The sequence below is a fragment of the Notothenia rossii genome, assembly GCF_949606895.1.
Source record: "Notothenia rossii genome assembly, chromosome: 8".
Lineage (NCBI taxonomy): Eukaryota > Metazoa > Chordata > Actinopteri > Perciformes > Nototheniidae > Notothenia > Notothenia rossii.
This window is the reverse complement of record NC_136906.1, coordinates 80,813,686-80,840,731: the sequence shown is the minus strand read 5'-3', so window position 1 is coordinate 80,840,731 and position 27,046 is coordinate 80,813,686. Positions and strand designations below refer to the sequence as shown.

Below are 27,046 nucleotides of genomic sequence, written 5' to 3'. Positions count from 1 at the left end.
ATTATTTCTGGCACGCAGCTGTGACCCGCTGATCCCAGAGATTAAGGGATTTTCTTTATGCTTTTGTGTTATGGCTGCAACAACCACAGCTAATGTCTGAGGTTTGCTCTAATTGCTATGAATAAGTCCTGGAAGATCTACAAAAACCGGCTTGTAAAAACAAACAGGGCAAACATTCGATGCAGGTTAATGTTTGAACATGGCTTTCTTTTTGATGTAACTCTCAATCCCCAGAGAGGCTTATTGTTACAGGAGAGGACTAATAAACACAGGAGAAGAAGGAAAACAGAGGAAGGAGATGAAAGATGTCGTTTTAAAAAGGCGTGATGTGAAATATAATCAATTTCTTTACAATCTGGGCCCTATTTTCTTAGCTTTTGTCTGTCCTTCCTGCACACAGATCTACACCAATTGGGTTGAGATCATTCAGCTTTAGTCTTTGCAAACATATGACATAATCCCTGTCACACTAAGCTACTTAATAAAGCTGTAGCATCTCTGGATAATGTCTGGAGGAACAGCACACTTTCTGCACATTGAGTCGTGAAACCTGAGTTTCTAGGCCTTTCTCTTCGCCATTGGAGGTTGGTTTTCTTCAGGTTTCATGCTAGTCGTGATAAAAACCAATGCTGTGTTTCAAATGGTGTACTTCTTGTACTTACATGTGCTGTTTTGAGTTCATTAGTGTGGCAAAATGTTCTTTTGGTACCACGTGGAGCTCTTAGATTGTAGAAAACGCTGAATAGTTTTCCTACTAGCCACCTCGGCTACTTAATGTTAGCAATAGTGGTTTCCCTGGTCTCACAGCACCATAAATAACATGTATACATGCATTTTTTACACGATCTAATTCATAAACTAGTGGCAAAAAGAAGCTACCGTTCATTTAAGAGAGAAGTCCGTAATGATCTGCACTTGCTATTTGATTAATTGAACACACAGCCATGATTTGGTGCAATGGTCCGATTGGTCTCCGAACCCCAAAGGACTAAAGTATGGACCAATTAGGGCGAGAGGTGCTGGTTCAAGATCGGTTAAAAGGGACAATTAAAAACATGAAGGGTTGATTCAAATCCCATCAGGTTAGACCTAACCCTCTTATGATGAGTGTAGGTCAGAGGTGTCCAAACTTCGGCCCGGGGACCCAATGCGTCCCATTTTGAATCGGCCCTCAGCTAGTTCAAAAAGTATAATGAAATACGTCCCAAAAATGAAACTTGTGCTTGTACTTCTGAAATATATATGTACAAATATATTACACAGTATTCATGTGTTAATAATCCCACTTTTCAAATGAATTAAGTCAATTGGAAACATTTTCAAACCGCTCTTAGTTGATTAATAAAAGCCCAGTGACTTAATGACATAACAAGCTTGAAATGCACCCTCCATATTTCCCCTTATTATAATCAATCTGAAGCTCCTGTATCACTCGTATGTGTTTTTGTACGTGGCCCGCGGTGACGGTTGCTCACTGGCGCCTCTCACACAGCGGAGAGCTTTTTAAGGCCCAGTCAGTGAGAGTAAAAGTAAAAGTGGACACATCAGCAGGTAGAGATGAGAACCAGCAAGACCGGACAGGAATGCAGCTCAGAGTGGGGAGGACTGACTCATTCCTATTTCTGTCTTCCTGTGTTTATGTCTCCGTCTCCATGTGTCTGTTTCTCACCTGATGTCTTTCCCATCTACCCTCATATTTTTGACTAATTCCTCTCTTTTCCCGTCTCTTAATTTCTTGTCCCTCTTTCTTAGATTTTCCTTCCAGCTTGTAAAGGCTTGCCTGGAATTTAATGGTGTTGTCCACGTGCATTCAATACAACCTCCTCTGTGTCCTTTTTCCCAATTGCTTCAGGTTTTCCCCTACTGGCACAGGAAAGGGCATTTTGGTTCCACCGTGTTGCGTTCAAGGTCCAGTTCATACCTTTGTTTCCCTCACATGCCGGGCTGAACCAGTGGAAAACTGCCCTGATACTGTGAGCGCACACTTTCTTATTGTAGAACCCTTTACTGTACAGTAGGAGCACATATGAAGGTGTGTCTGGGCACAAGGGGATTTCTGTTGACGACCAAATTAGAGTTAAAATGGAAAACTTTCCCACGTGCCAAAAAAAGCAGCATGTTGCAATGCTTTCTGGGAGATAAATCAAAGGGAATTCAGGGCAAACATTACCGTATAAATGCTCCCGGGAGACTCGGTCAAACAAATGGCACAGCAGATCCTCGGATAAAGTCTGATGACATTTGTATAAATGAGAACTGTTCCGCTCGTTAGTGTAAACCTGTCTGCAGCTGATGGACTGTAAAGACTCTGCATCTGCTTTTTGTCACCAAGTCCATACTCATTTGGAAAGACCCCACAAACGTTGATATTAAGCAGGACTTCTAGATTTTGGACCCCTATGACGTGACGTTACTTAATGGAAACTTTGCATATGCAACTCCATCTTTTAAAGTCCAAATGCAAACAAGTGTCAGCTACTAAATATAATTGATTGCATTTTTTTGTTGGAATTTCCTCTGGCTGCAAGGGACACAGGTTTCGTGTTTCTTTCGGACTTCCTGTTTCTGTTTATCGTAGTCACTCACGTTGCAATGCATCAGGAATGACTGAGATGAGGCGTTCATGACTATTTTTTACTACAAAACCCCAAGTAAGGAAGCAGCTGGCTTGAGGGAGATCGCAAGGGAGTTAAAAACGGCTACTGACAACTTATTAGTAAGCTACTTCTTGCTGTTGGCTATGTTTGCATATCATGTCCAGTGTACATTGAACCATAAAACATGTGTTCTCTGATTAAAAACATGGGCAGATTGCAAGTCTCACCCATCAGACTCAGTAGGAATGTCTCCTTAGTCTTCGAGCACAAAGCAGGGTTGTAAAAGTAACAGTAAAATGCATTAATGGATTCAGTGTGGAGAGAACATTTTACTTAAAGTTATGCGATAGTCTGATATGTATTTGTAGGCTTTCTAGATCCAACAATCCTTTTTAGCTTCTTGACATTTCCATATATTGATTTGCTTTGTTAAATGTAAAAAAACTTCATTTTGTTTCCTCCACTTTTTTATTGTTAACCCAGTTCAGAAACACGTTTTCCGACTTTAAACATTTTGGAGAGCGTCTTCAGATGTCCATACATGGATTTGCTTTGTCTTCAAAACCAGGCAGTTTTGTCCAAAACAAGACGTTTAGCTTTTTGAACATCTCTCTCTGAAGCTGATCAGATAGATGGATGCAAACCGTGGAAATATCATCACATTTCATGCGGTTTTGTTCAGATTTGTCTCTTCACTGATTCTGGAAAAATAGGTCTGAGTGCATTTGAGGTCCGCAGACTGCAAGATATTCCACTCTGCATCTGAAGACTGTCTGTGGCTGTTATTCTCCTCCAGACTTGGCTCCCAGCTTTGAGAGACAGTGCTCCTTGAAGCAGCTAAAAATTGGCAGTGGCTTCGAGCTAATGGCGGCTGCAGCAGCGTCCTTGTGGTGAAGACTGAGTGACGTCCGCTCTGAAAACACACACGGAAATACACTAATACTTGCACATTAATGAAGTCAAACACATCCAGAGCAACATAAAGTTTGATGTGATTTCTCAGTCAGAAAGTAATGCAACCAGTCAAATTAAAAGTCTTTACAGAATGTCTTTATCAGGATCTCCATTAGCACTAGAATGAGCATTGGTTATTTCTCCACTTTATATGAGAGATATTTATTTCCCCGTGATCAAAAACAGCTACTGGTGTTTAACTTCTCAAAAGTATGACGTATACAGTACATTCAATATTTTGTAATGCCGGTCAATTTTGGATGCTATACGTGATGTTATAATCAAGCAAGTCAAAGTTTGGGATAGGAGGAAATTGTCTCGTTTCTTGGTTCCCACGTGACTTTGTTCCCACGTGACTTTGTTCCCACGTTACTTTGTTCCCACGTGACTTTGTTCCCACGTGACTTTGTTCCCACGTGACTTTGTTCCCACGTTACTTTGTTCCCACGTGACTTTGTTCCCAAGTGACCTAGTTCCCAAGTTACATTGTTTCCACGTTACTTTGTTCCAAGTTACTTTGTTCCCACGTGACTTAGTTCCCAAGTTACTTTGTTCCCACGTGACTTTGTTCCCACGTGACTTTGTTCCCACGTTACTTAGTTCCCACGTGACTTTGTTCCCACGTTACTTAGTTCCCAAGTTACATTGTTTCCACGTTACTTTGTTCCACGTTACTTTGTTCCACGTTACATTGTTTCCACGTTAATTTGTTCCACGTTACTTAGTTCCACGTTACTTAGTTCCCACGTGACTTTGTTCCCACGTTACTTAGTTCCCAAGTTACTTTGTTCCCACGTGACTTTGTTCCCACGTGAATTTGTTCCCACGTGAATTTGTTCCCACGTGACTTAGTTCCCAAGTTACTTTGTTCCCACGTGAATTTGTTCCCACGTAAATTTGTTCTCACGTGAATTTGTTCCCACGTGACTTTGTTCCCACGTGACTTAGTTCCCAAGTTACTTTATTCCCACGTGAATTTGTTCCCACATGAATTTGTTCCCACGTTACTTTGTTCCCACGTTAAATTGTTTCCACGTGACTTTGTTCCCACGTGAATTTGTTCCCACGTGAATTTGTTCCCACGTTACTTTGTTCCCACGTTACTTTGTTCCCACGTTACTTTGTTCCCACGTTACTTAGTTCCCACGTTACTTTGTTCCCACGTTACTTTGTTCCCACGTTACATTATTTCCACGTGACTTTGTTCCCACGTGACTTTGTTCCCACGTGACTTAGTTCCCAAGTTACTTTGTTCCCACGTTACATTGTTTCCACGTGACTTTGTTCCCACGTGAATTTGTTCCCACGTGACTTTGTTCCCACGTGACTTAGTTCCCAAGTTACTTTGTTCCCACGTGAATTTGTTCTCACGTGACTTTGTTCCCAAGTTACTTTGTTCCCACGTGAATTTGTTCCCACGTGACTTTGTTCCCACGTGACTTTGTTCCCACGTGACTTTGTTCCCACGTGACTTTGTTCCCACGTGAATTTGTTCCCACGTGACTTTGTTTCCATGTGAATTTGTTCCCACGTGACTTTGTTTCCATGTTAATTTGTTTCCACGTGACTTTGTTCCCACGTGAATTTGTTCCCACGTGACTTTGTTCCCACGTTACTTTGTTCCCACGTTACTTAGTTCCCACGTTACTTAGTTCCCACGTTACTTTGTTCCCACGTTACTTTGTTCCCACGTTACATTATTTCCACGTGACTTTGTTCCCACGTGACTTTGTTCCCACGTGACTTAGTTCCCAAGTGACTTTGTTCCCACGTTACATTGTTTCCACGTGACTTTGTTCCCACGTGAATTTGTTCCCAAGTGACTTTGTTCCCACGTGACTTAGTTCCCAAGTTACTTTGTTCCCACGTGAATTTGTTCTCACGTGACTTTGTTCCCAAGTTACTTTGTTCCCACGTGAATTTGTTCCCACGTGACTTTGTTCCCACGTGACTTTGTTCCCACGTGACTTTGTTCCCACGTGACTTTGTTCCCACGTGACTTTGTTCCCACGTGAATTTGTTCCCACGTGACTTTGTTTCCATGTGAATTTGTTCCCACGTGACTTTGTTCCCACGTGACTTTGTTCCCACGTGACTTAGTTCCCAAGTTACTTTGTTCCCACGTGACTTTGTTTCCACGTGACTTTGTTCCCACGTGACTTAGTTCCCAAGTTACTTAGTTCCCACGTGACTTTGTTTCCACGTGACTTTGTTCCCACGTGACTTTGTTCCCACGTGACTTTTCATCCGGCGTTCAGCGTTATATTCATTCTGCTTTCATTTATTAAGACATTTAAACATATTCGGAGAGCCCTCTGCTTTCCTATCCTCTCTCTTTTTAAGGATCTGTATCAGTTGGCACAAGTTGATGCTCACTTTCTTGATTATATAGCGGGAAGTGATATTCTTTGCTAATCATCACGTTGTGTAAACTTTATTTCCCACTGTACATGCTGTCACCTTCTATAATTCCAGAACATATTATAATCTGACATGCCTCCCCCTCTTCCTCCTCCTTTTCCATCTTTCACAAATATTTCCTGTGTCTGTATAGGAAAGTGATCGAATGTCTGCCTGCAGAAACACGAGCCCCTGTGGTGGGAAAATATATTTATTTAAATACATCTTCAAGGGTTTTGGCTTCTGTGAGCTGCAGCCATCAGAGAGTTGAGGTCATGATGTTTGTAATGTAACTCTCAGTACGAAGCAGTTTCTGAGTGAGCACATTTTTGTATAGCGATGCGATTCAGTTACTCAACACAACAAGGGTTGATTTAGGGTCTGTTTTGGGTTAGTTGGACTCAGGATGAAATGAATGGACATCATAAGATATTACTTTGGCAGAAAGAACAGCTAACCTGCGCAAAAGGATCTTTATCTCTGAGAAATGCACAAACAAAAAGAGAATATACTCGTGTCTTAAAACTGGATATTTAAAGAAAATCACGTAGGAATTATTTTTTTAATTTGTTGACTTATTGACGTTTGTCCATACATATTTTTAAATACAGTGTAAAACAAATAAGACAAAGAAACATGCCTTTATAATATACCTTTTTTTCCATGACGACCACAATACAACATCTGTAAATATAACGTATATAGAAGAGAGAACAGAAGATAGATAACTAGCATAAATCTTAGTATAATTCTTACCCAAAGTGTCCCGCTTTAACATCCATCATCGGCTGCTATTTCAAGTAAAGCCTCTATGCCAAAACCACAGAAATGACCGAAGTAATAAACTGAAAACATTGGGATATTAAAACACATATTCCATAACCCACAAGAAAGCAAGTTATGAAGTTAGTCTCTAGAGGCTAGAAGGTAAAACTGTAAAATGACATCTAGGAAGCTCTGAACCGATGAAGATGTCCAATAAATAAAACCCAATAAAGACATTTCTTCCTCTCGTGGGCGTCGCAGACACTTTGAGTTCCCGACATGCTTTATGTCTCTCCTCTCCCTCGGCTCCTGTCTCCGCACGCTCTGAACTCACTAATGAAGCCGAAATGCCCTCAGAAATATTTCAAATATTGCATTTGTTCTCCAGGCGTCTCTGCCCTTTATAGCTGTGGAGACTTCTTCAATTCTTCTCTCCACTCCCCGGCCTTTTTAATAGTTTCCACTTTACAAAATTGAAAAATTGTTCCTTTGTTTCAAGGACAAGAAAATTAAGATAATGGAAGGAATTCAAGAAAAAACAACCACACTGCCTTTATGGTATACTGAAGACAAATGGCTTACAGTTGAGATTTAAAACATCTGTTTTTGGGAGGAAATGTACGGAATTTTAAGCCACCATTGTTCACAAAGTCAGGGAACGAATCCTTAAGAAATATTTACTTTTGGGTCCATTCATTGGAAAACTCATGGTGTGTGTCGAACTGAGGCCAATCTCCTTGATCGTCTTTTTTCCGACTCAAGTTGATTTGGAATATTTGTTTAAATTTCCCCAGAATCAAATCATCCCTTTGTGGTCAGGATAAGGACTCTTCTTTAAACTTTCCTTAAGGACATTCTCCCTAAATGTCAGTATTGCGAAATAAATTGAAACTGTTTTGTGTCTGGGAGGACATTTAGGGAATTTGATTTGTGAGTTTATCTTTAAAAAACTTGAGATTATTGCTCCGAAAAATCGAAATACCTTGAAACAATAAATTAAGATAAAATGTACTTTATTAATCCCAATTTGGGAATGTTTTGTTGTTGCAGCAGAATAGAACAAAACAAGGCATTGCACATAATAACTAATTAAAAGAGTAAAAATAAACTATTCTAAAATATAAACATCTCAAAATTTAAATTAGCAATTAGAAAGTAAGACAAATATACAGGTGACCGTGAAGATGTATAAACAATCTTAATTGACCAAATATTAAATAATCATATCAAGAACAATCTACGTTCATAAGACACAAAACTCCTGTCCTACGTTACTCCTGTCCTACGTTACTCCTGTCCTACGTTACTCTTGCCCTACATTACTCCTGTCCTACGTTACTCCTGTCCTACGTTACTCCTGTCCTACGTTACTCTTGCCCTACGTTACTCTTGCCCTACGTTACTCCTGTCCTACGTTACTCTTGCCCTACGTTACTCTTGCCCTACGTTACTCCTGTCCTACGTTACTCTTGCCCTACGTTACTCTTGCCCTACGTTACTCCTGTCCTACGTTACTCTTGCCCTACGTTACTCTTGCCCTACGTTACTCTTGCCCTACGTTACTCCTGTCCTACGTTACTCCTGTCCTACGTTACTCCTGTCCTACGTTACTCCTGTCCTACGTTACTCCTGTCCTACGTTACTCTTGCCCTACGTTACTCCTGTCCTACGTTACTCTTGCCATACGTTAATCCTGTCCTACGTTACTCCTGTCCTACGTTACTCTTGCCCTACGTTACTCTTGCCCTACGTTACTCCTGTCCTACGTTACTCTTGTCCTACGTTACTCCTGTCCTACGTTACTCCTGTCCTACGTTACTCCTGTCCTACGTTACTCTTGCCCTACGTTACTCCTGTCCTACGTTACTCCTGTCCTACGTTACTCCTGTCCTACGTTACTCTTGCCCTACGTTACTCTTGCCCTACGTTACTCCTGTCCTACGTTACTCCTGTCCTACGTTACTCCTGTCCTACGTTACTCCTGTCCTACGTTACTCTTGCCCTACGTTACTCTTGCCCTACGTTACTCCTGTCCTACGTTACTCTTGTCCTACGTTACTCCTGTCCTACGTTACTCCTGTCCTACGTTACTCCTGTCCTACGTTACTCTTGCCCTACGTTACTCCTGTCCTACGTTACTCCTGTCCTACGTTACTCCTGTCCTACGTTACTCTTGCCCTACGTTACTCTTGCCCTACGTTACTCCTGTCCTACGTTACTCCTGTCCTACGTTACTCCTGTCCTACGTTACTCTTGCCCTACGTTACTCTTGCCCTACGTTACTCTTGCCCTACGTTACTCTTGCCCTACGTTACTCCTGTCCTACTTTACTCCTGTCCTACGTTACTCTTGCCCTACGTTACTCCTGTCCTACGTCACTCCTGTCCTACGTTACTCCTGTCCTACGTTACTCCTGTCCTACGTTACTCCTGTCCTACGTTACTCTTGCCCTACGTTACTCCTGTCCTACGTTACTCCTGTCCTACGTTACTCTTGCCCTACGTTACTCCTGTCCTACGTTACTCCTGTCCTACGTTACTCCTTTCTTACGTTACTCCTGTCCTACGTTACTTAAATTCTCCGTTGCTTTCATTCTGTGTTGCTCTTGTTCCAGGTGACTTTCATTCAACATTATTTTATATCTCTTATGATTTCCTCTTGCGTTACACGTTAATTATGTCCTGCAATACTTTTGTCTCGGAATGCCTTATCAAGGTTACTTGTCCTACGATAAAAGAAAAGTCTACGTTCAAAAGACACAAAACTTCCATAACTAATGAATGAAAATAACAAAAACTAAAAGCACAATTCCCTTGTTGTTTTTCAGAGGTGGCCCCTCCTAAGAACCTGGTCACCAGCGACGTGACAGAATCCAGCTTCAAGGCGTCGTGGACAGCGGCTCCCGGGAACGTGAAGATGTACCAAATCCGGTGGAAGTCTCTTTTTTCTGCAGAAGCCGGAGATAAAACGGTGGCGGGAGACGAAACCGAAACCGTTCTGGAGGGTCTGAGTCCGGAGACGATTTACCAAGTTTCTGTGATCGCCAAATACGAGCAGAGAGACAGCGAACCTCTCATTGGACAGGAAACCACTGACGGTAAGAACACAGAAAATGCTGACTCATCCCCAGGTTTTAAGACTCATTCCTGCACCACTATATTCTTACTGAAGGTAGCGTGCAATGGCGCGGACGGCCAGAATCTAGCACGGTATTTGTTGCTGATAATTTCAAAATAAAACGCTGGTTCATTTTGATATTGCTGACTCATTTGGAGGTTTTAATGTATTCACAAACACAGTGCAAACAAGCCCAAAATTTGAACTGCAATTTACACCATTTCTAGGGGGGTTTTTCGTGGGTGCACAAGAAGGACCATTTATTTTTGGAATTTCCCCAAAATACGCTATTGGTTAAGTTGCCTAACTAATCATAAGTAAGGCTATGTGGCACTTTTAAAAACTTGGTAATAACATGCTTTACATTAAACGATAAAAGAAGAATAAGTGCATGCAACTGAACTTCAACAAATACTTAAATTAAGGACAGAGCAGCTCTACTGAACACTTCGGAGGTTAAGGTGCATTTAAATCCCTTCTGCAGCCCAGGTGAGGTGAATACAAGTTGGTGGTGAGTTCATGAGCTAGACTTTTCCCCCTGTGAGGGATGTTTAGGAACTACGTGCAACACAAATATGAGCCAGAATCGAATCAATACTTCCTTTGTTACAATGGAAAATGGATTTCAGAGCTTGCATAATCACACATTAAGCATTCTTCTTCTCTCGCGTCTAATCAGGATATTCATTGTTGATTATGTTCAAACTATAAATGGGAGTGTCACGCTGAAGTGTTGACAGTTCTGCTGTTTAACGCTCTCTGAAAAATCCAAATTCACAAGTGAGGGGATATTGGTTCAATGTGTGTGTGGCGAGTGAATGACGTATTGTGAATACACGTTGCATTAGAGACGAAACACGCCCTAGAAACTTCACCACATTACCTATTATGTTGTAAAACATGAGGAATCAGATTGCGTAAATCTTCACAAACAGGCCAGCCACAGCAAGACGAAATGTAGACAAATCAAACGGTTACAAATAATAAATCTAAAAAGATAAACCATAAAATAGAGGGTAGAAACATGTCATAAAAAAGGAAACAATATAATAATAATAATAATACAGTACAAATAAAGTAATTATAAATAACATAATTAATAAACACAACTTGCACAAAAGAACCCCCCCAATAAAATAAAGGGTAGAAATATCACATAAACAAAATATCTTGTAAAAGTCTTGGTTTTTTTCTATAAAAATACAGAAAATAATTTGGATAAAAACCCTGAAAATGTACCGATGGAACCACCCAAAGTACATTTTATTTCCTCCATGTGTAGAAACCTCATGAGTTCATAAAACACATTTTTAGCGTGTTTTGTCCCTCCAGCTATTTATTTTGTAATCCCCGGCATGGATGTATAATAACAACTGGATACAGCGTGGGAGGCGGGGTCTCGTTCTTTCCTATGAGAGCTGCTCATTGGCTCATGAAGGCAAAATGGCCCAACTTTTGAGAGGGAGAAACCTCACAGATTACCCAGCATGCCTGGCTGTCAGAGCAGAAGAACCCGTATGTGCGCTCACAGAGAGTGCACCCCTTAAGCCCCGCCCCCCGAGCTCCCACTCTCGGCTCATTAGAAAGAATGGAAAGAGAAAATAAATCTAGATTCGGCTTTCAGTGCATTTTACAACTTTAATCACCGAATGATTCTAATAAGGGCTATAAAATAGTTCATACTGGGTAGTTTATTTAGTTTAAAAAAAAAGTATCCACTGATTTACAGACGTCTCTTTCCCAATGTTAGTCAATGGGGAAAAAGCATTTCTGGGCCCAGTGACGTCACGGACTGATACAGAAGTTGTATTACCGCCATTTGGACACAACGAATATTGGGCACAGAGTCCGGCACACTCCCTGGGGGCTTGCCAACAACACATTGAAAAGTTGGATGCCATGTTTCTTTCCACCAATAAAACAAAATCAAGCGGTCTGAAAAACGTTCCTGGGGATTGTTAAAGTTACATATTTTTCCCTTGCAGAGTTTTCTTTTTGAAATAACTTGCAGAATAATTGGAATAAGTTGATTTCATATCTTTGTTTCTGAGGGAAAATGTGGTTAACATTTCTTCACCAATGGATAATTTCTGAGTGAACGCCTAATTTATAACCAATTAGTCTTGGCATGACGCTGTGGGATTACTCAACATTTATGCCTGCAGTTAAACACACATTACGGAGGGATATCCAATCCAATGCACTTTATTTGAATAGCACATAATAAAAACAGAGGGTTTACAAAAGTGCTTCACAACAAACATAACATTATAATAAAATATAATATTACAATAATAGATAAAAGGCACACATAATAATTATTACACGGTACATAAAAGCTATGGACAGACAATAAAAGCATAAAAAACGATAAACAGTTCAGACTGACTCGAAAGCGAGGGAAAAGCGGTGGGTCGTTAGGCGGGACTTAAAAGTTGGGTGGGTGGGCGACAATTTGACATGAGGGGGCAGGTCGTTCCAGAGCCTGGGGGCTACCGCTGAGAAGGCTCGGTCTCCCCTGGTCTTTTTCTTGGTTTTAGGGACTACCAGCAGCAGCTGATCAGCCAGCCTCCAAGCCCTCGAGGGGGTGTACTCCTGTAGGAGGTCTGAGATGTACTGAGGGACGGGTCAGCCCATTAAGCGAAAACAAACAATACAATCTTAAAATGAAATCTAAAATGGACAGGAAGCCAGTGGAGGGAAGCCAGCATTGGGGTGATGTGTTCATGCTTGTGTGTTCCAGTAAGCAGCCGAGCCGCAGCGTTTTGTACCAGCTGCAGGCGTGCCAGCAAGGTCTTGTTTAGGCCGGCATTAAGTGCATTACAGTAATCTAGACGCGTAGAAACAAAGGCATGAATTACACACTCAAAGTCTAAAAAGGATAAAACCGGTTTAATTTTGGACAGGAGCCTCAGGTGATAAAAACTGAACTGAACCACAGAGTTGATCTGTTTATCTAATTTAAAAGCACTGTCAATTTTGGCACCCAGATTTGTGACCACGGGTTTTGCATACGCAGGGAACCCAGGTCAACGGAAGGGACGTCACCGTTTGGTCCAAACACAATGACCTCCGTTTTGCTCTCATTTATGATTAAAAAGTTTAGCGCCATCCAGGCCTTTATGTCATTAAGGCAGTCAACCAGGGGCATCAGAGAGCTGGTGTTTTTCTTTAGGGTTAGATATATTTGGGAGTCGTCCGCATAAAGGCCGCTACACCCCAACCTGAGACTAAAGAACACGTACTGAAGGCGTCCCGACTTTTACGTCCGCTACGTCGCTTGCGGCCGCCTACGCCGCCCGCCTACGAACACACCGCAAAGACTTCAGTCGACGAGTGGCAATAAATGTCCTTACCAGCGGGCAGCGGTAGTGTAGACTCATCATTCAAAAGAGGCAACAGCCAATCGGAGTGATTTCTCTGGCCGACTTTCCCAAGTCTTGGCTTCTGACTCCCAAAATCAGGTGGGTGTGTCAGGGCCTTAAAGGTGGTAGGAGACGCCATGTTTTTCTAAACATTAGTCCAAGGGGGAGAAGGTATAAGGAAAATAAAATGGGCCCCAAAATAGAACCTTGGGGAACTCCACAGAATAGGGGGGCAGAAGAAGATGCAAATTCACCAAGCCTAACAGAGAAAGATCTCTGGGACAGATAGGACCTGAGCCACTCTAAGGCAGCGCCCCTGATACCCACACAGTGCTCTAGACCAGGGGTTCCCAAACTTTGCCATGCCAAGGACCCCCATATAGCATTATCCTCTGGCGGGGACCCCCCTGTTGCACATTTTTTTTAAATGATGTGTACAAGTGCCTCACGATGGAGCATGCAGTGTGTTGCCACTACATTTGGGGCCTTCTACCTGATCGAAGCTGTCACTCCGCTTTCTTTGCCTGTCATAGCCCCACTGCCCCATCTGAACACACACCCACACAGCGAGACCAGTCAAGTCCATTTGAGATGATGTACTCATCTAAAACTTGGAAAATGTCTCTTCATGTGGTCCTACCTTCCAGTGCTTTGCAAAATAATATTTCCTCAACAAAGTTTTCTTCTGAAATAAATCTAATGCTGTATGAAAGCAATTCTGCGACATTTGCTACATCCGTGCTCTCATCCAGCTGCAGAGCGAAACATTCACTCGCTCTCACTTGCTCCAAAAGCTGAGCAGGCAGATACTCAGTTTCACTCTCAGTAGCGGCAGCTCGATTCTGATTGGCTTGAAGGGCGGTCGTGTGATTCAAAAACAAAAATATTAAAAGATTGGCATCAAAGGACACATAGATTGATAGATATACAGTTATTAATAACATCTAAAAAAAAAAAAAATGAAAACTTAAAAAAAAAAATCTCTTTTCCCTCAAACTTTGCGTGACCCCCCTGGTGCCCCCTGGCACTCAAATAATGTTTTATTAATTCTAAAAACATATCATGAATTTTGATCTATATTTGTATATGGGTTTAGAAAAAAAGAATACATAAAATAAATGGATGAATGAATAAATAAATGATATCATACATCCCGTTACTGCACTACAAAAAAACCTAGAAAAAATATGATTACATTTAAAAATACAAAAATGTTGGCATTATAATATAATGTATATATTTTTTTCCCTCTGTTCTCAGCCTCTGCTGCCGGTAAAAGCTTGGCGGTGTCGGAGGAGACCGAGCGATCCATGAGAGTCTCGTGGACGCCGGCGCCGGGAAAAGTGGCGCATTATCGGCTGAAGTACTCTCCGATTGGCGGGGGGAAAGAAATGTTCCTGAAGGTCCCCGGGACCAGCAGCTCCACCGTCATGAAGCGCCTGCAGCCCACCACCACCTACACCATCACCGTGAACCCCATCTACAAGCGAGGGGAAGGAAAAGCAAGGCAAGGAGTAGGAACGACACGTACGTTTTGGTCCATAATTCAACCCTCTGACAGAACAGCACACCGCAGAAACACGAAACATCCCAAACAAGACGTTTAAACCTGAGCTCACTCTTAACAAATGTTTGTGTAACACTTTAGATTAAGGTACACATGTTCACCATCAAGTGGTTGTTAATTAACATGCATATCAGAATCAGAAGAATCAGAAACAGATTTATTACCAGGTAGGTTTACACGTACGAGAAATTTGACTTGCTGTCGTGGTGCATACAAACAAGAATTAAAAACACAGGAAGAGAAAGAATAGTTTAAAATATGTAGTAAAATATAACATTTTTTTAGTCAAACAGAAACGGTACAAATGAACAAGACTTCACTTTAAAATAGGGAACATCATTTTGAGTTATTTTGACACAATTAACACTTATAGTAACCATATTTGTTAGGTGTTATTATGGGAGATATTGAGCAAAGCATATTAAGACCCAAACTCACGTACAACAACGTCTTTACTTACAATAAATAAGCACTAATTAGAGGGTTATTAACGAAAAACTCTTAACTAATGGCCTAATGCTTAAGGCCTAATAAGGCATTTATAATGACTAACAAAGAGACAATATACTGCTAATATGCATGTTAATTAACAACTAGTTGATGGTGAATATGTGTACCTTGATATAAAGTGTTACCAAAACTTGCAGATGACGTAGAGGTAGAAATATTGGTCTGATTTCAAGGCTTTAGGAAACAGAGGAAGGTTCCAGGTCTGGTTTGGAGATGGTGCCTGATTGCAAACTCGTTTTTCGGGTTTCCACAGCAGTCACCTCTCACTCCCCACATATCGGTCAAACTCCAGCCCCAATTATCTAGAGTACATGGCGAGTGCTACTGGGTAGAAAGTTGTTGCAGAACCAGTAGCTCCGATATCGAAAAGTGACTCGAATACACGTTAAATAGCCGAAACGTCACGGAGCATTAACCAGCTACAAGTACATGGTATATATAGAAAGTTGGACTAGCTAATGGATGTGTTGTTATTGCTTCTGTGTGTAGTAACTTTATTTGACCTGGATTAGGATTAGGGTCACTATCAACGTTATGACAGTCAGGATTTAGACGTTTCCACGTTAACTTTTGGGCTTATATTGGTTCTACTTACAGAACGTCTAAGACTAACTAATGGATGTGTTGTTTTCAGTTGCTAGGGTTAGGGTTAGGGTCACTTCTCAACTTTATCTGACTGCGTTTAACGTTGGGAAATGTGTTTGATTCACACAAAATCAAACTTTTAGAATCAGTATTTAGACTTTCATCTCCACTGACCTTGAGGGAGTTTTTCCTATGACATGTCAGTATTAAGAAACACATTTTCAGGTAGGAACATTTAAAATGTCGCTTTAACTTTTGGGCTGATATTGGTTCTCCTTGAAGAAAGTTAGACAAACTAATGGATGCGTTGGTTTTGTTTCTGTGAGTAGTCATTTCAGTTGTTAGGGTTAGGGTCTCAACGTTATGACTTTATCTGAGTGGGTTTAACGTTGGACAATGTGTTTGATTCCCACAGAATCAGACCTTTATAGTCAGGATTGAATCTAAACTAACTTTTAAGGACCTTTTCCTATGAAATGTCAATCATTGTACAAGTTAGAAAACCCAATGGATGTGTTTATTTGGTCTCACTAGGGTTAGGGTTAGGGTTAGGGTCACGTCTCAACTTTAAGACTGTATTTGTCTTTGACATACTCAGCAAAATGTGTTTAAATTCCCCCAAAATCCAACCTTTCTGGTCAGGCTACGGACTCTGACCTCAACTGGCTTCCTTGCTATCTCCAAGTAAATGTCATTGTTGCAAAACTAACGGAGAAACCTTGGCTTGTTGGACAATTTTCTCACTTTTTTTCTCGAGAAACGATAACACAACTCATGCTTTGTTGGACACGAACATGATTAGGTCGTCCAAGTTGCATTTTGATTCCCTTTTGTTCCAGAGTTTAAGACTGACTTCCAGTTTAAACGGCTTGTTAAGATGCATATTATTTAACCCTGCAAAGAAGCACCAGCACACTAAACCCACAGTTGATAAACCCACGCTCAATCACACGCTATTATTACTAACACACGGCATGACACTGGGCTTCTTTAACCAATCAGGTTCAAGGTATTGTATTATGGACTGATGAGCTTGAATGTGGACTGGCTGACCTTCCAAACCTTTGCCAATCAATGGAGTTTTATTCAATTTTTGTTCTGCACAAGTTTGTCCTGAAGTTCTTCCCGGGTTCTTTTTATTTCAGTGTCTCCCTACAAGGCTCCCAGGAACCTTCAGACCTCAGAACCCACTAAGACCAGTTTCAGGGTCACCTGGGATCCATCTCCCGGAGAAGTGAAGGGCTACAAGGTGACCTTTCACCCCGATGGGAATGATATCGACCTGGGGGAGCTCCTAGTCGGTCCCTACGATAACACCATCGTTCTAGAGGAACTTAGGTAAGCTTTTTTCAAACTACTAGATGTTTAAATATTCTGGAAAAGGTCATGCCTTGATGAGAGAAGGGTTCCATGTTTGAAAATCAGGGACTGTGTTGTAGTCTGGACGTCAGGAATCTGAGACTTATAAACCAGTGACGCCACTATCAGGTGACCCTTAAGCCTTTAATACTTGTGGTTGATTCAACATGGATAACCAATTAAATATGTTGCTTTCCTTGGTGTCTATACCAGCAGCTCGGGATGGGTTGAAGATGTTTGCTTTTTATTCAGAAATAACTGTATGGCTATAGTCTTTGAGCTTCTCAGAAACTAAAAGACTCAAAGTCTGGCTGATTTAAATGGCAACCAAGTTGGCGGTTCATGCTATGCCAGCTTTTTGCTATCGAACATACTTAGACATCCTGGACTCCACTGGAGTGAAGCGCTGTACATTTTTTACATTTAACTTCCTGGCAGCATCGCGACGATCCACTGTCTCTTCCTGTTTTATTCTCCCTTGTCTGGACTGAGAACGGAGGTGTAACGCCAGTTTGACTCAGACAGAATTACTCTAAAGTAGAACAACATGTGAAATGTGTTTGTTTCATGAACAACATCTGGTGAAACAGGGTCATATCATCCTGGTGTCTTTTAATGTTTGCACTTTTAAGCAAAATATTATTATGAACAACTTCATGGTGAACTCTCTAAAAAGGTTCCTGTAGATTAGTTAAAGTTCTCCTATTATGCAAAATGCACTTTTTTATGTATTTTAAACATAAATATGTGTCAGGAAATAAACCCCTCTCTCTTCTCCTCCGTACCCACATTTCTAAAAATGGGGATCAACGGAGCTGATCCAGATTTCCTGCGTCATGACCACATTACTAAAATGTGGGCGGGCTTTACACCCACGGGCCAATCAGAAACGTTGCTGTCAGAAACAATGGAACGTGTTTTGGAAGTAATATGGTCTGTGTTTACATTAGCATGCTAACACTCAGAGCTAACCTGTACTGGGGAGAGTGTGTGTGAAGAAGCAGGAAATCAAAAGGAAGTCACCTTGTGGTGAACCTGAGAGAGAGAAAGAGTTTGAGCTCCATCCTGTTTCAGAGAGAATCCTTGATGTGGTTTGGAACAGGATGTGGAGTTTCATCACGGCAGCATTTAGCTGAGTTTCTGCAGGTAGAATTCTCCTGATGAGATCTCCCCTTTTTTTTTTTTAGGAGACCTTCAAGTTATGCAGGTCCAATAAAAGAAGTTATTTAACTTGACAGCCATTTGAAATACCAGGAGCTTATTTTTTCACATTATAGACATTTCGATTTATGTTTTTTTTACTTTCTTTCTTCCCTCAGGGCGGGAACGAAGTACACTGTGTCCGTGTTTGGGATGTTTGATGGAGGCGAGAGTGTTCCACTGGCGGGGGAGGAGAACACCACCCTGATGGACGATCCCGACTCTCCTCCCGTCGACACCTCCGGTAAAAGCCGATGTTTCCACCACACCAAAACTCATTCTCACACAGAGCAGCCTGCAGACCAGACGCTCTCTGATCCAAATGTGTTAGAATAATCTCCCTGGTCCCCGGCTTGAGCTTCAGTCTCAGGATCCATGTATCTGTGATCCTCTCCAGAATGGAAGGAGTCATCACATACAGAGCATCAACTAGTTCCTGAACAGTGTCCTTCACATGCTGATATCCAAGAGAGGGAGTTACCCAGTCACAAGATGGAGGGATAGAAAGCAGTATTCAATGTTTACTTCAGATTAGCTCCACGTCAGAAATGAGCATGCTTGTCATATGTCTCTCTCCATAGAGGCTGAATCATCATGTTAATCACATAGCTATCATATGCCTCAAACAGTCCTGATGCTCTTCTAGGTAATCACACATCCTGTCATGTTCACAGCTACAGTTGGGATACCTTTGTTAGCATGTTGCTCTCATGTTGGAAGAGGACGTTCAGGATTTCCCCAAGAAAATCCCTTTAAAAAACCAGGAGTGGTTCGATTTAAATTAGAGCCAGAACGCTGAGTTATTCGCTGTCGGGGGGGATTAGCGTCACTGTCTGTTTGACGCAGATGATTGTGATTATTACAAATGATTCAGAGCTGCTTGGCCCGCAGTTTTTCACCTACCTCATATCTCGTTTGGAGTTTGATCTGAAGCATAATCACACATCATTTCACAGACATGTCGACATTAACGATTATAAATTCGTACAGTTGGACACGTTCCCTGGCCAACTCACCTTTTACATGTTTAAACAACGTAGCCACAAACACATATCTCTACCAAAAAGCTGCTAATGTTTTCATGCAAAAGTAGATATTTCCTATCTCTATACTTTCGGCTCTGCTTGCAAGTATGCATAGGAGAAGGTTTCATTTACTCAGGTACAAAGTACAAAAACCACACTTTACCTCTAAAGTTCTGTAGTATAATCAGGGAAATACTGACGTTCATTCAGATTCAATACAGATGAATGAAAGTGTCCCCTGTGACTGTTATCCGAGTAAATATTACAGCACTAGATGTGAGAAATGCAATCATATTTCAAATGGAAAACCAACAAATATTCACATCGGGAAATTCACATTTTATGCAAACTTTAAACTTTAAAGTTTCTCTTATGGTGAAATTATTCATATTTTTTATTTGCATGAATCTTAAAGAGCCCATATTCTGCTCGTTGGGGTTTTCCCGTCCCTGTGCTGGATTATATACGTTTGTGTGCATGTAAATAATCTGCAAAGGCAAAATGGAAACGTCACAGTAGAGGAACAGAATACTAATATGAACCTGCAACCGTATATAATACAATCTATGATATGATGGTAACTTCAACTGTGAGATAAATAAATAAGTAACCTTAAATGTACTTAAGTACAGTACTTACACATTGTAAAACGTAATATATAAAGTAATAAATAACTAATGCATAACATGGTGGAATACAAGTAGAAGGTGGCATGAAAACGAATTGCTCAAAACAAGTAGAGGTATCTCAAAATGTAAGTAAAGAGTAAAAAAGTGCAATATTACCCTCTGATACGTGAAGTACAAGTAGAAAGTGGCTTAAAAATATAATACTCAAATGAAGTAGAGATATCTCAAATCAACAATGTAAAACTCCATATACAAAGAAATGGATAACTAAAGCAAAGCATGGTGGAATACAAGTAGAAGGTGGCATGAGAACAAAACTCTCAAAGTACATTATACTTGAGTTTCCAGCCCCTCAGTTGTGTATATGTAATGATGCAGAGCTGCATTCTGGATGTATGCCGTGAGGAAAATGTTCCTCATGAGGCCCAGAGGAGGTGCTGACCCTGGGCAACGTTTCTCTGTAATGGGGAGCAGAGCCGGGGAACATTTTCCACGAGGTTCCTCTCAGAGACCCCTAGTATATTCCCAGGCTCAGATCCAGACCCTCTGACAGCTCCATATGTTCTGGCAGGGTCCTTCACACGCTGCACACACTTGAGCTTTTACACGTCATGCTTTGTTGCTTTGCTAATGCTTTGAACAAAGTGTGAAAGCTGCGACAGTGAAGTGAGAAAAGCCCTGGAATTAGTTGACGTAATAATAATAATAATAATAATAATAATAATAATAATAATAATAATACACGGGATTTTTCTTAGATTTCTGTAAACCACCATCAAAAAGGTTAAAATTCAACATGCAGTTAGCTGGTTAACTTCCCTTTAAAATGCTTTACATTGAATACACAGACACGGGTTTGAAGCACAGCTTGTTTATGGTCAGTGGAGGTGTAGGTGTTTCAGTAAAGTCCACGAACGTAGACAGCTTTCTGCTAAATGTAATCACAGTCAAACGGACATAATCGTAGAGAGGAACAACACATCCTGCATTTAAGGCTGAGATCATCTGAAGATTCAACCAAATTGATGATGCTCATAATATCAGAGGTGGGAGAAGTACTCAGATGTTGTACTTGAGTAAAAGTAGAAGTACTCAGATCTTGTACTTGAGTAAAAGTAGAAGTACTCAGATCTTGTACTTGAGTAAAAGTAGAAGTACTCAGATCTTGTACTTGAGTAAAAGTAGAAGTACTCAGATCTTGTACTTGAGTAAAAGTAGAAGTACTCAGATCTTGTACTTGAGTAAAAGTAGAAGTACTCAGATATTGTACTTGAGTAAAAGTAGAAGTACTCAGATATTGTACTTGAGTACAAGTAGAAGTACTCAGGTCTTGTACTTGAGTAAAAGTAGAAGTACTCAGATCTTGTACTTGAGTAAAAGTAGAAGTACTCAGATCTTGTACTTGAGTAAAAGTAGAAGTACTCAGATCTTGTACTTGAGTAAAAGTAGAAGTACCAGAGTGTAGGAATACTCTGTTACAGTAAAAGTCCTGCATTCAAAATGTTCCTCAAGTGAAAGTAGAAAAGTATTCTCATCAAAATATAGTGAAAGACAGTAAAAGTAGTCATTGTGCAGATTGGTCCATTTCAGAATAATAGATATGATATGTTTTATAATGATTGATCATGAAAGTGTTCTCAAAGCTGGTAAAGGAGCAGCTAGCTTTAATGACTTCTCCATAAGTTGTGTATTTAACTTCTGGTAGTTGAGAGAAACAGAAAGGAGTACCAGCAGGAAGTTAAACACTGAACTGCTGTGGACGTCTTTTAGACGCCTAAAAACATTAATATCAGTTTAAGTTTACAGTGTTTTCCCTGCTTTACCGTTTGCCGTCAGAACTGAAGACTTTAACTACGTTTCTTCAAAGCCACCAGACTCCAAACACAAAAACAGTGATTTAAAAATGGGAGTCGCTTGTGTGCCTTTGGTGTTTTAAACGGTTAGTTCAGATTTACCAGTCACTGATCAAAGCTTATTTTAGACAGTAGACTCTTTTGTTCTGCCAGGTTAAATGTCACTTTTCTGAAAGGAGTCTGTTGGCTTTGAAGAAACGTGGATTTAAAATATTTCCACTGCTTTAGCTCGCTGTCAGACAGAGCGTTTTGAAAGTGGATCTGACGCCATTAACCACCTCCAGACTCCATTGACAAAAACAGTATTTTTACCTCGAAGAACAAAGCAGTCGCCGTTAGTTTTAATGTGTGCTTCATTCAGTTAGTTCTGATTCACCAAAGATAACACAAGCGGCTCCTTGTTTCCGCCAGGTGCAATTACTGTTTTTTTAAATGTCTGCAGGCTTTGAAGGACCGGAGATAATGGCTTCAGTTCCCCGTCAGGCATGGCCATACATAGAGACGCTACATACTGATATACACCTGAACATCAGCAGGAGAGGACTCTTTAAAGTAGAGACACTACATACTGATATACACCTGAACATCAGCAAGAGAGGACTCTTTAAAGTAGAGACACTACATACTGATATACACCTGAACATCAGCAGGAGAGGACTCTTTAAAGTAGAGACACTACATACTGATATACACCTGAACATCAGCAGGAGAGGACTCTTTAAAGTAGAGACACTACATACTGATATACACCTGAACATCAGCAGGAGAGGACTCTTTAAAGTAGAGACACGACATACTGATATACACCTGAACATCAGCAGGAGAGGACTCTTTAAAGTAGAGACACTACATACTGATATACACCTGAACATCAGCAGGAGAGGACTCTTTAAAGTAGAGACACTACATACTGATATACACCTGAACATCAGCAAGAGAGGACTCTTTAAAGTAGAGACACTACATACTGATATACACCTGAACATCAGCAGGAGAGGACTCTTTAAAGTAGAGACACTACATACTGATATACACCTGAACATCAGCAGGAGAGGACTCTTTAAAGTAGAGACACTACATACTGATATACACCTGAACATCAGCAGGAGAGGACTCTTTAAAGTAGAGACACTCCATATTGATATATAGCTGAACATCAGCAGGAGAGGACTCTTTAAAGTAGAGACACTACATACTGATATACACCTGAACATCAGCAGGAGAGGACTCTTTAAAGTAGATACACTCCATATTGATATATAGCTGAACATCAGCAGGAGAGGACTCTTTAAAGTAGAGACACTACATACTGATATACACCTGGACATCAGCAGGAGAGGACTCTTTAAAGTAGAGACACTACATACTGATATACACCTGAACATCAGCAGGAGAGGACTCTTTAAAGTAGAGACACTACATACTGATATACACCTGAACATCAGCAGGAGAGGACTCTTTAAAGTAGAGACACTACATACTGATATACACCTGAACATCAGCAGGAGAGGACTCTTTAAAGTAGAGACACTACATACTGATATACACCTGAACATCAGCAGGAGAGGACTCTTTAAAGTAGAGACACTACATACTGATATACACCTGAACATCAGCAGGAGAGGACTCTTTAAAGTAGATACACTTGTTATATTGAGTGATTTAGGTGTCTTAAATACGTCCACAGCTGTGCATCGCTTAGCTTCTTGTTGGTACTCAATACTGCATGTACTCTAGCTAAAACACTCACTTTGGAGAACTCTTTCAAACCATTTCCCTTTAAGAGACTCTCCTCAAAAAGGATATGAAAAACATTTGGAAAAACAAAAAGCTAACTCATGTAGACTCTCCTCCTCTGTCAGTAAACACATCAGTCTTTCTGACTTTGTAGTCTCTAGCTTCAGCACAAAAACAACCAGTCAGGGTTTCTGCAGCTGACTTATACTCCCACCATCACACTGAACTGGATATGAACTGGAGACACTGGTCTGCAGCACATTATTGCCTCTTAAAGCTGCCTCTGTTTATCACGTGTTTTTATTAATGAATGTCGTAGGGACGCATGAGTGTTTTGTTTACCGACAGTCGGTACAACTCAAACAGAGTTCCTTTTTAGCATCTGTTTCTGTGGTCTGCTGCTGGAAAAAAAATGTCAAATTGATGATCTCCTAACCTGTTTTCAATTGCACCGACAGGGGCCTGGCTTTTTAACAGCTGGGCGTGTCACTGACAAAAAAGAAAGAGGACAAGCGGACATTTTTCAGGTGCCTGGAGCAGGAATGTGTAGAAGAACGTCGTATATCACCGAGAAGAAAAGTGTGCCGATTTTCGCCGCTGGATGTAAAAAATGTTTAAATAATCTTGCTGTGTTTGAAGAGGACAAAAAGCCCGGAAGAGAGAAAGCACTTAATCAAAGCATACCAGCTGTTGTACCATGATTGTGATCTGTGTATGTGGTGTAAACATCTTCAACTTGTGATGCTCTTTTCCTCTCACTTTCCCCACATACATCTGTCTCTAACTCCTCATATACAACTCATGGTGGTTGTCTTTGTGGTACCAGGTGTCTCTTTCTTATCCTCCCCCCTCTTCCTCACTGTTTCTCTGCAGACACTAAGTGTAAAACCACGGCACAAGCAGATCTTGTGCTTCTGGTCGACGGCTCCTGGAGCATCGGGCGCATCAACTTCAAAACCATCAGAAACTTCATCGCTCGCATGGTCAGCGTGTTCGACATCAGCCCTGACAGAGTCCAGATCGGTAATATTTCCACTAGAAAGTGTTGCTGAGTGGATCCCGAAGGCAGCATCTCCTTGGTTCAATGGCTTTTCTCCATGTGATTTTGGATTATTGTAGAAAATAGAAAAACAAACATTTATGATGCTTACATGTTTAGTTCAGCAGGATAATCTCCACATATTAACACCACTTGATTGAAGTTTCTTAAGTTAAAAGCTAATGTTGGGCTATAAAGGAACTACAGCACGGTCACATGACTTCACGTCACCACCGCTAAGCTAAAGGCGGCTAACGTTAGGCTATAAAGGAACTACAGCACGGTCACATGACTTCACGTCACCACCGCTAAGCTAAAGGTGGCTAATGTTGGGCTATAATGGAACTACAGCACGGTCGCATGACTTCACGTCACCACCGCTAAGCTAAAGGTGGCTAATGTTGGGCTATAATGGAACTACAGCACGGTCGCATGACTTCACGTCACCACCACTAAGCTAAAGGTGGCTAATGTTGGGCTATAATGGAACTACAGCACGGTCGCATGACTTCACGTCACCACCGCTAAGCTAAAGGAGGCTAATGTTGGGCTATAATGGAACTACAGCACGGTCACATGACTTCACGTCACCACCACTAAGCTAAAGGAGGCTAATGTTGGGCTATAAAGGAACTACAGCACGGTCGCATGACTTCACGTCACCACCGCTAAGCTAAAGGAGGCTAATGTTGGGCTATAAAGGAACTACAGCACGGTCGCATGACTTCACGTCACCACCGCTAAGCTAAAGGTGGCTAATGTTGGGCTATAAAGGAACTACAGCACGGTCACATGACTTCACGTCACCACCGCTAAGCTAAAGGTGGCTAATGTTGGGCTATAAAGGAACTACAGCACGGTCACATGACTTCACGTCACCACCGCTAAGCTAAAGGTGGCTAATGTTGGGCTATAATGGAACTACAGCACGGTCACATGACTTCACGTCACCACCGCTAAGCTAAAGGTGGCTAATGTTGGGCTATAAAGGAACTACAGCACGGTCACATGACTTCACGTCACCACCGCTAAGCTAAAGGCGGCTAACGTTAGGCTATAAAGGAACTACAGCACGGTCGCATGACTTCACGTCACCACCGCTAAGCTAAAGGTGGCTAATGTTGGGCTATAAAGGAACTACAGCACGGTCACATGACTTCACGTCACCACCTTTCAGCTAAAGGAGGCTAATGTTGGGCATGATGATGTTTAGTCGTCTCGTTTAGACACTTGTTAGCAACCGCAGTTTTTAAATTCACCAGTGGGGCATTTATGTCGTAGAATCCTTATTTCAGGCTAACAACCAAAATCACATTCAGAAATCCATTGAACCTGCAGACGAGAAGCCTAAATGCTGCAGTTTTTTTATCTGCAACCTGTAAATAAGTTCATTCTAAAGACAGTTTGTTGTGTCCTTGGTGTTTTGTCCTGCTTCAGCTCTGGCTCAGTACAGTGGAGACCCAAAAACCGAGTGGCACCTGAACGCTCATAGCACCAAGGCCTCGCTGCTGGATGCCATTGCTAAACTGCCGTACAAAGGAGGAAACACCATGACAGGTACGTTTAACAACAAATCGAGACCCCAACCCGGCCTAATCCTACGGAATGTACTTATTAGCTGAAGATGCTTTTACCCCTCAAAAAGTTGATTTTATGTGAGAGAAATATGAGTTTTACCCCAAAAATGTATGGGAACTTTTTTTGCAGTCTAAATTACCAGTTAGATGTTCTGTATTTGAACATGTACAAATATTGTTGCTCTGAGAAAATTAAGATAAGATGTACTCAAAAAGCTGATTTTTATTTAGATAGATAGATAGATGGATGGATATATAGATAGATGTAGAGATAGATGGAGAGATAGATAGATGTAGAGATAGATAGATGTAGAGATAGATAGATGGATAGATAGATAGATAGAAGTTTGGAGGTTAAACTCTTTATTTGTATTTCACAAAGGGATGGCGCTGAACTTCATCCTGCAGAATAACTTCCAAACCAGCGCGGGGATGCGTGAAAACTCCCGAAAAATTGGCATCCTGATCACTGACGGAAAGTCTCAGGACGAAATCGTGTTCACATCGCAGAGCCTGAGAGAGAACGGCATCGAGCTCTACGCAGTCGGTACGGTGGTATTTATTAAAACACGCAACTAACAAGAATTTATGGAAATAACACAGTTGTAAAATGCTGCTTATAACAAGAAGAAGCTGTTTGTAAATAAGGTCATATAAAATAATGTAAATGTCACAAAAACAGAATATATTTGATTCCTTTATTTCACGTTCGTCTTGATTTTAGGCTCTATTTTCCCGGCACAGTTTTGACTCCTTTACCTTGTTCC

The 27,046-nt window shown here is 41.1% G+C and overlaps 1 protein-coding gene across 1 annotated transcript in view; it reads left to right on the top strand.

Annotated features, from left to right (window-relative positions):
• The window catches only part of col12a1b (collagen, type XII, alpha 1b), a 169,951-nt gene that overhangs the window by 31,487 nt on the left and 111,418 nt on the right, over window positions 1-27,046 (top strand). The window contains exons 14-20 of the mRNA XM_079645353.1: window positions 9,544-9,813; window positions 14,459-14,725; window positions 17,006-17,198; window positions 18,539-18,663; window positions 24,537-24,686; window positions 26,140-26,259; window positions 26,662-26,826. Of these exons, the coding sequence (XP_079501479.1) occupies window positions 9,544-9,813; window positions 14,459-14,725; window positions 17,006-17,198; window positions 18,539-18,663; window positions 24,537-24,686; window positions 26,140-26,259; window positions 26,662-26,826 (1,290 nt within the window). The remainder of the gene's footprint in view (window positions 1-9,543; window positions 9,814-14,458; window positions 14,726-17,005; window positions 17,199-18,538; window positions 18,664-24,536; window positions 24,687-26,139; window positions 26,260-26,661; window positions 26,827-27,046) is intronic.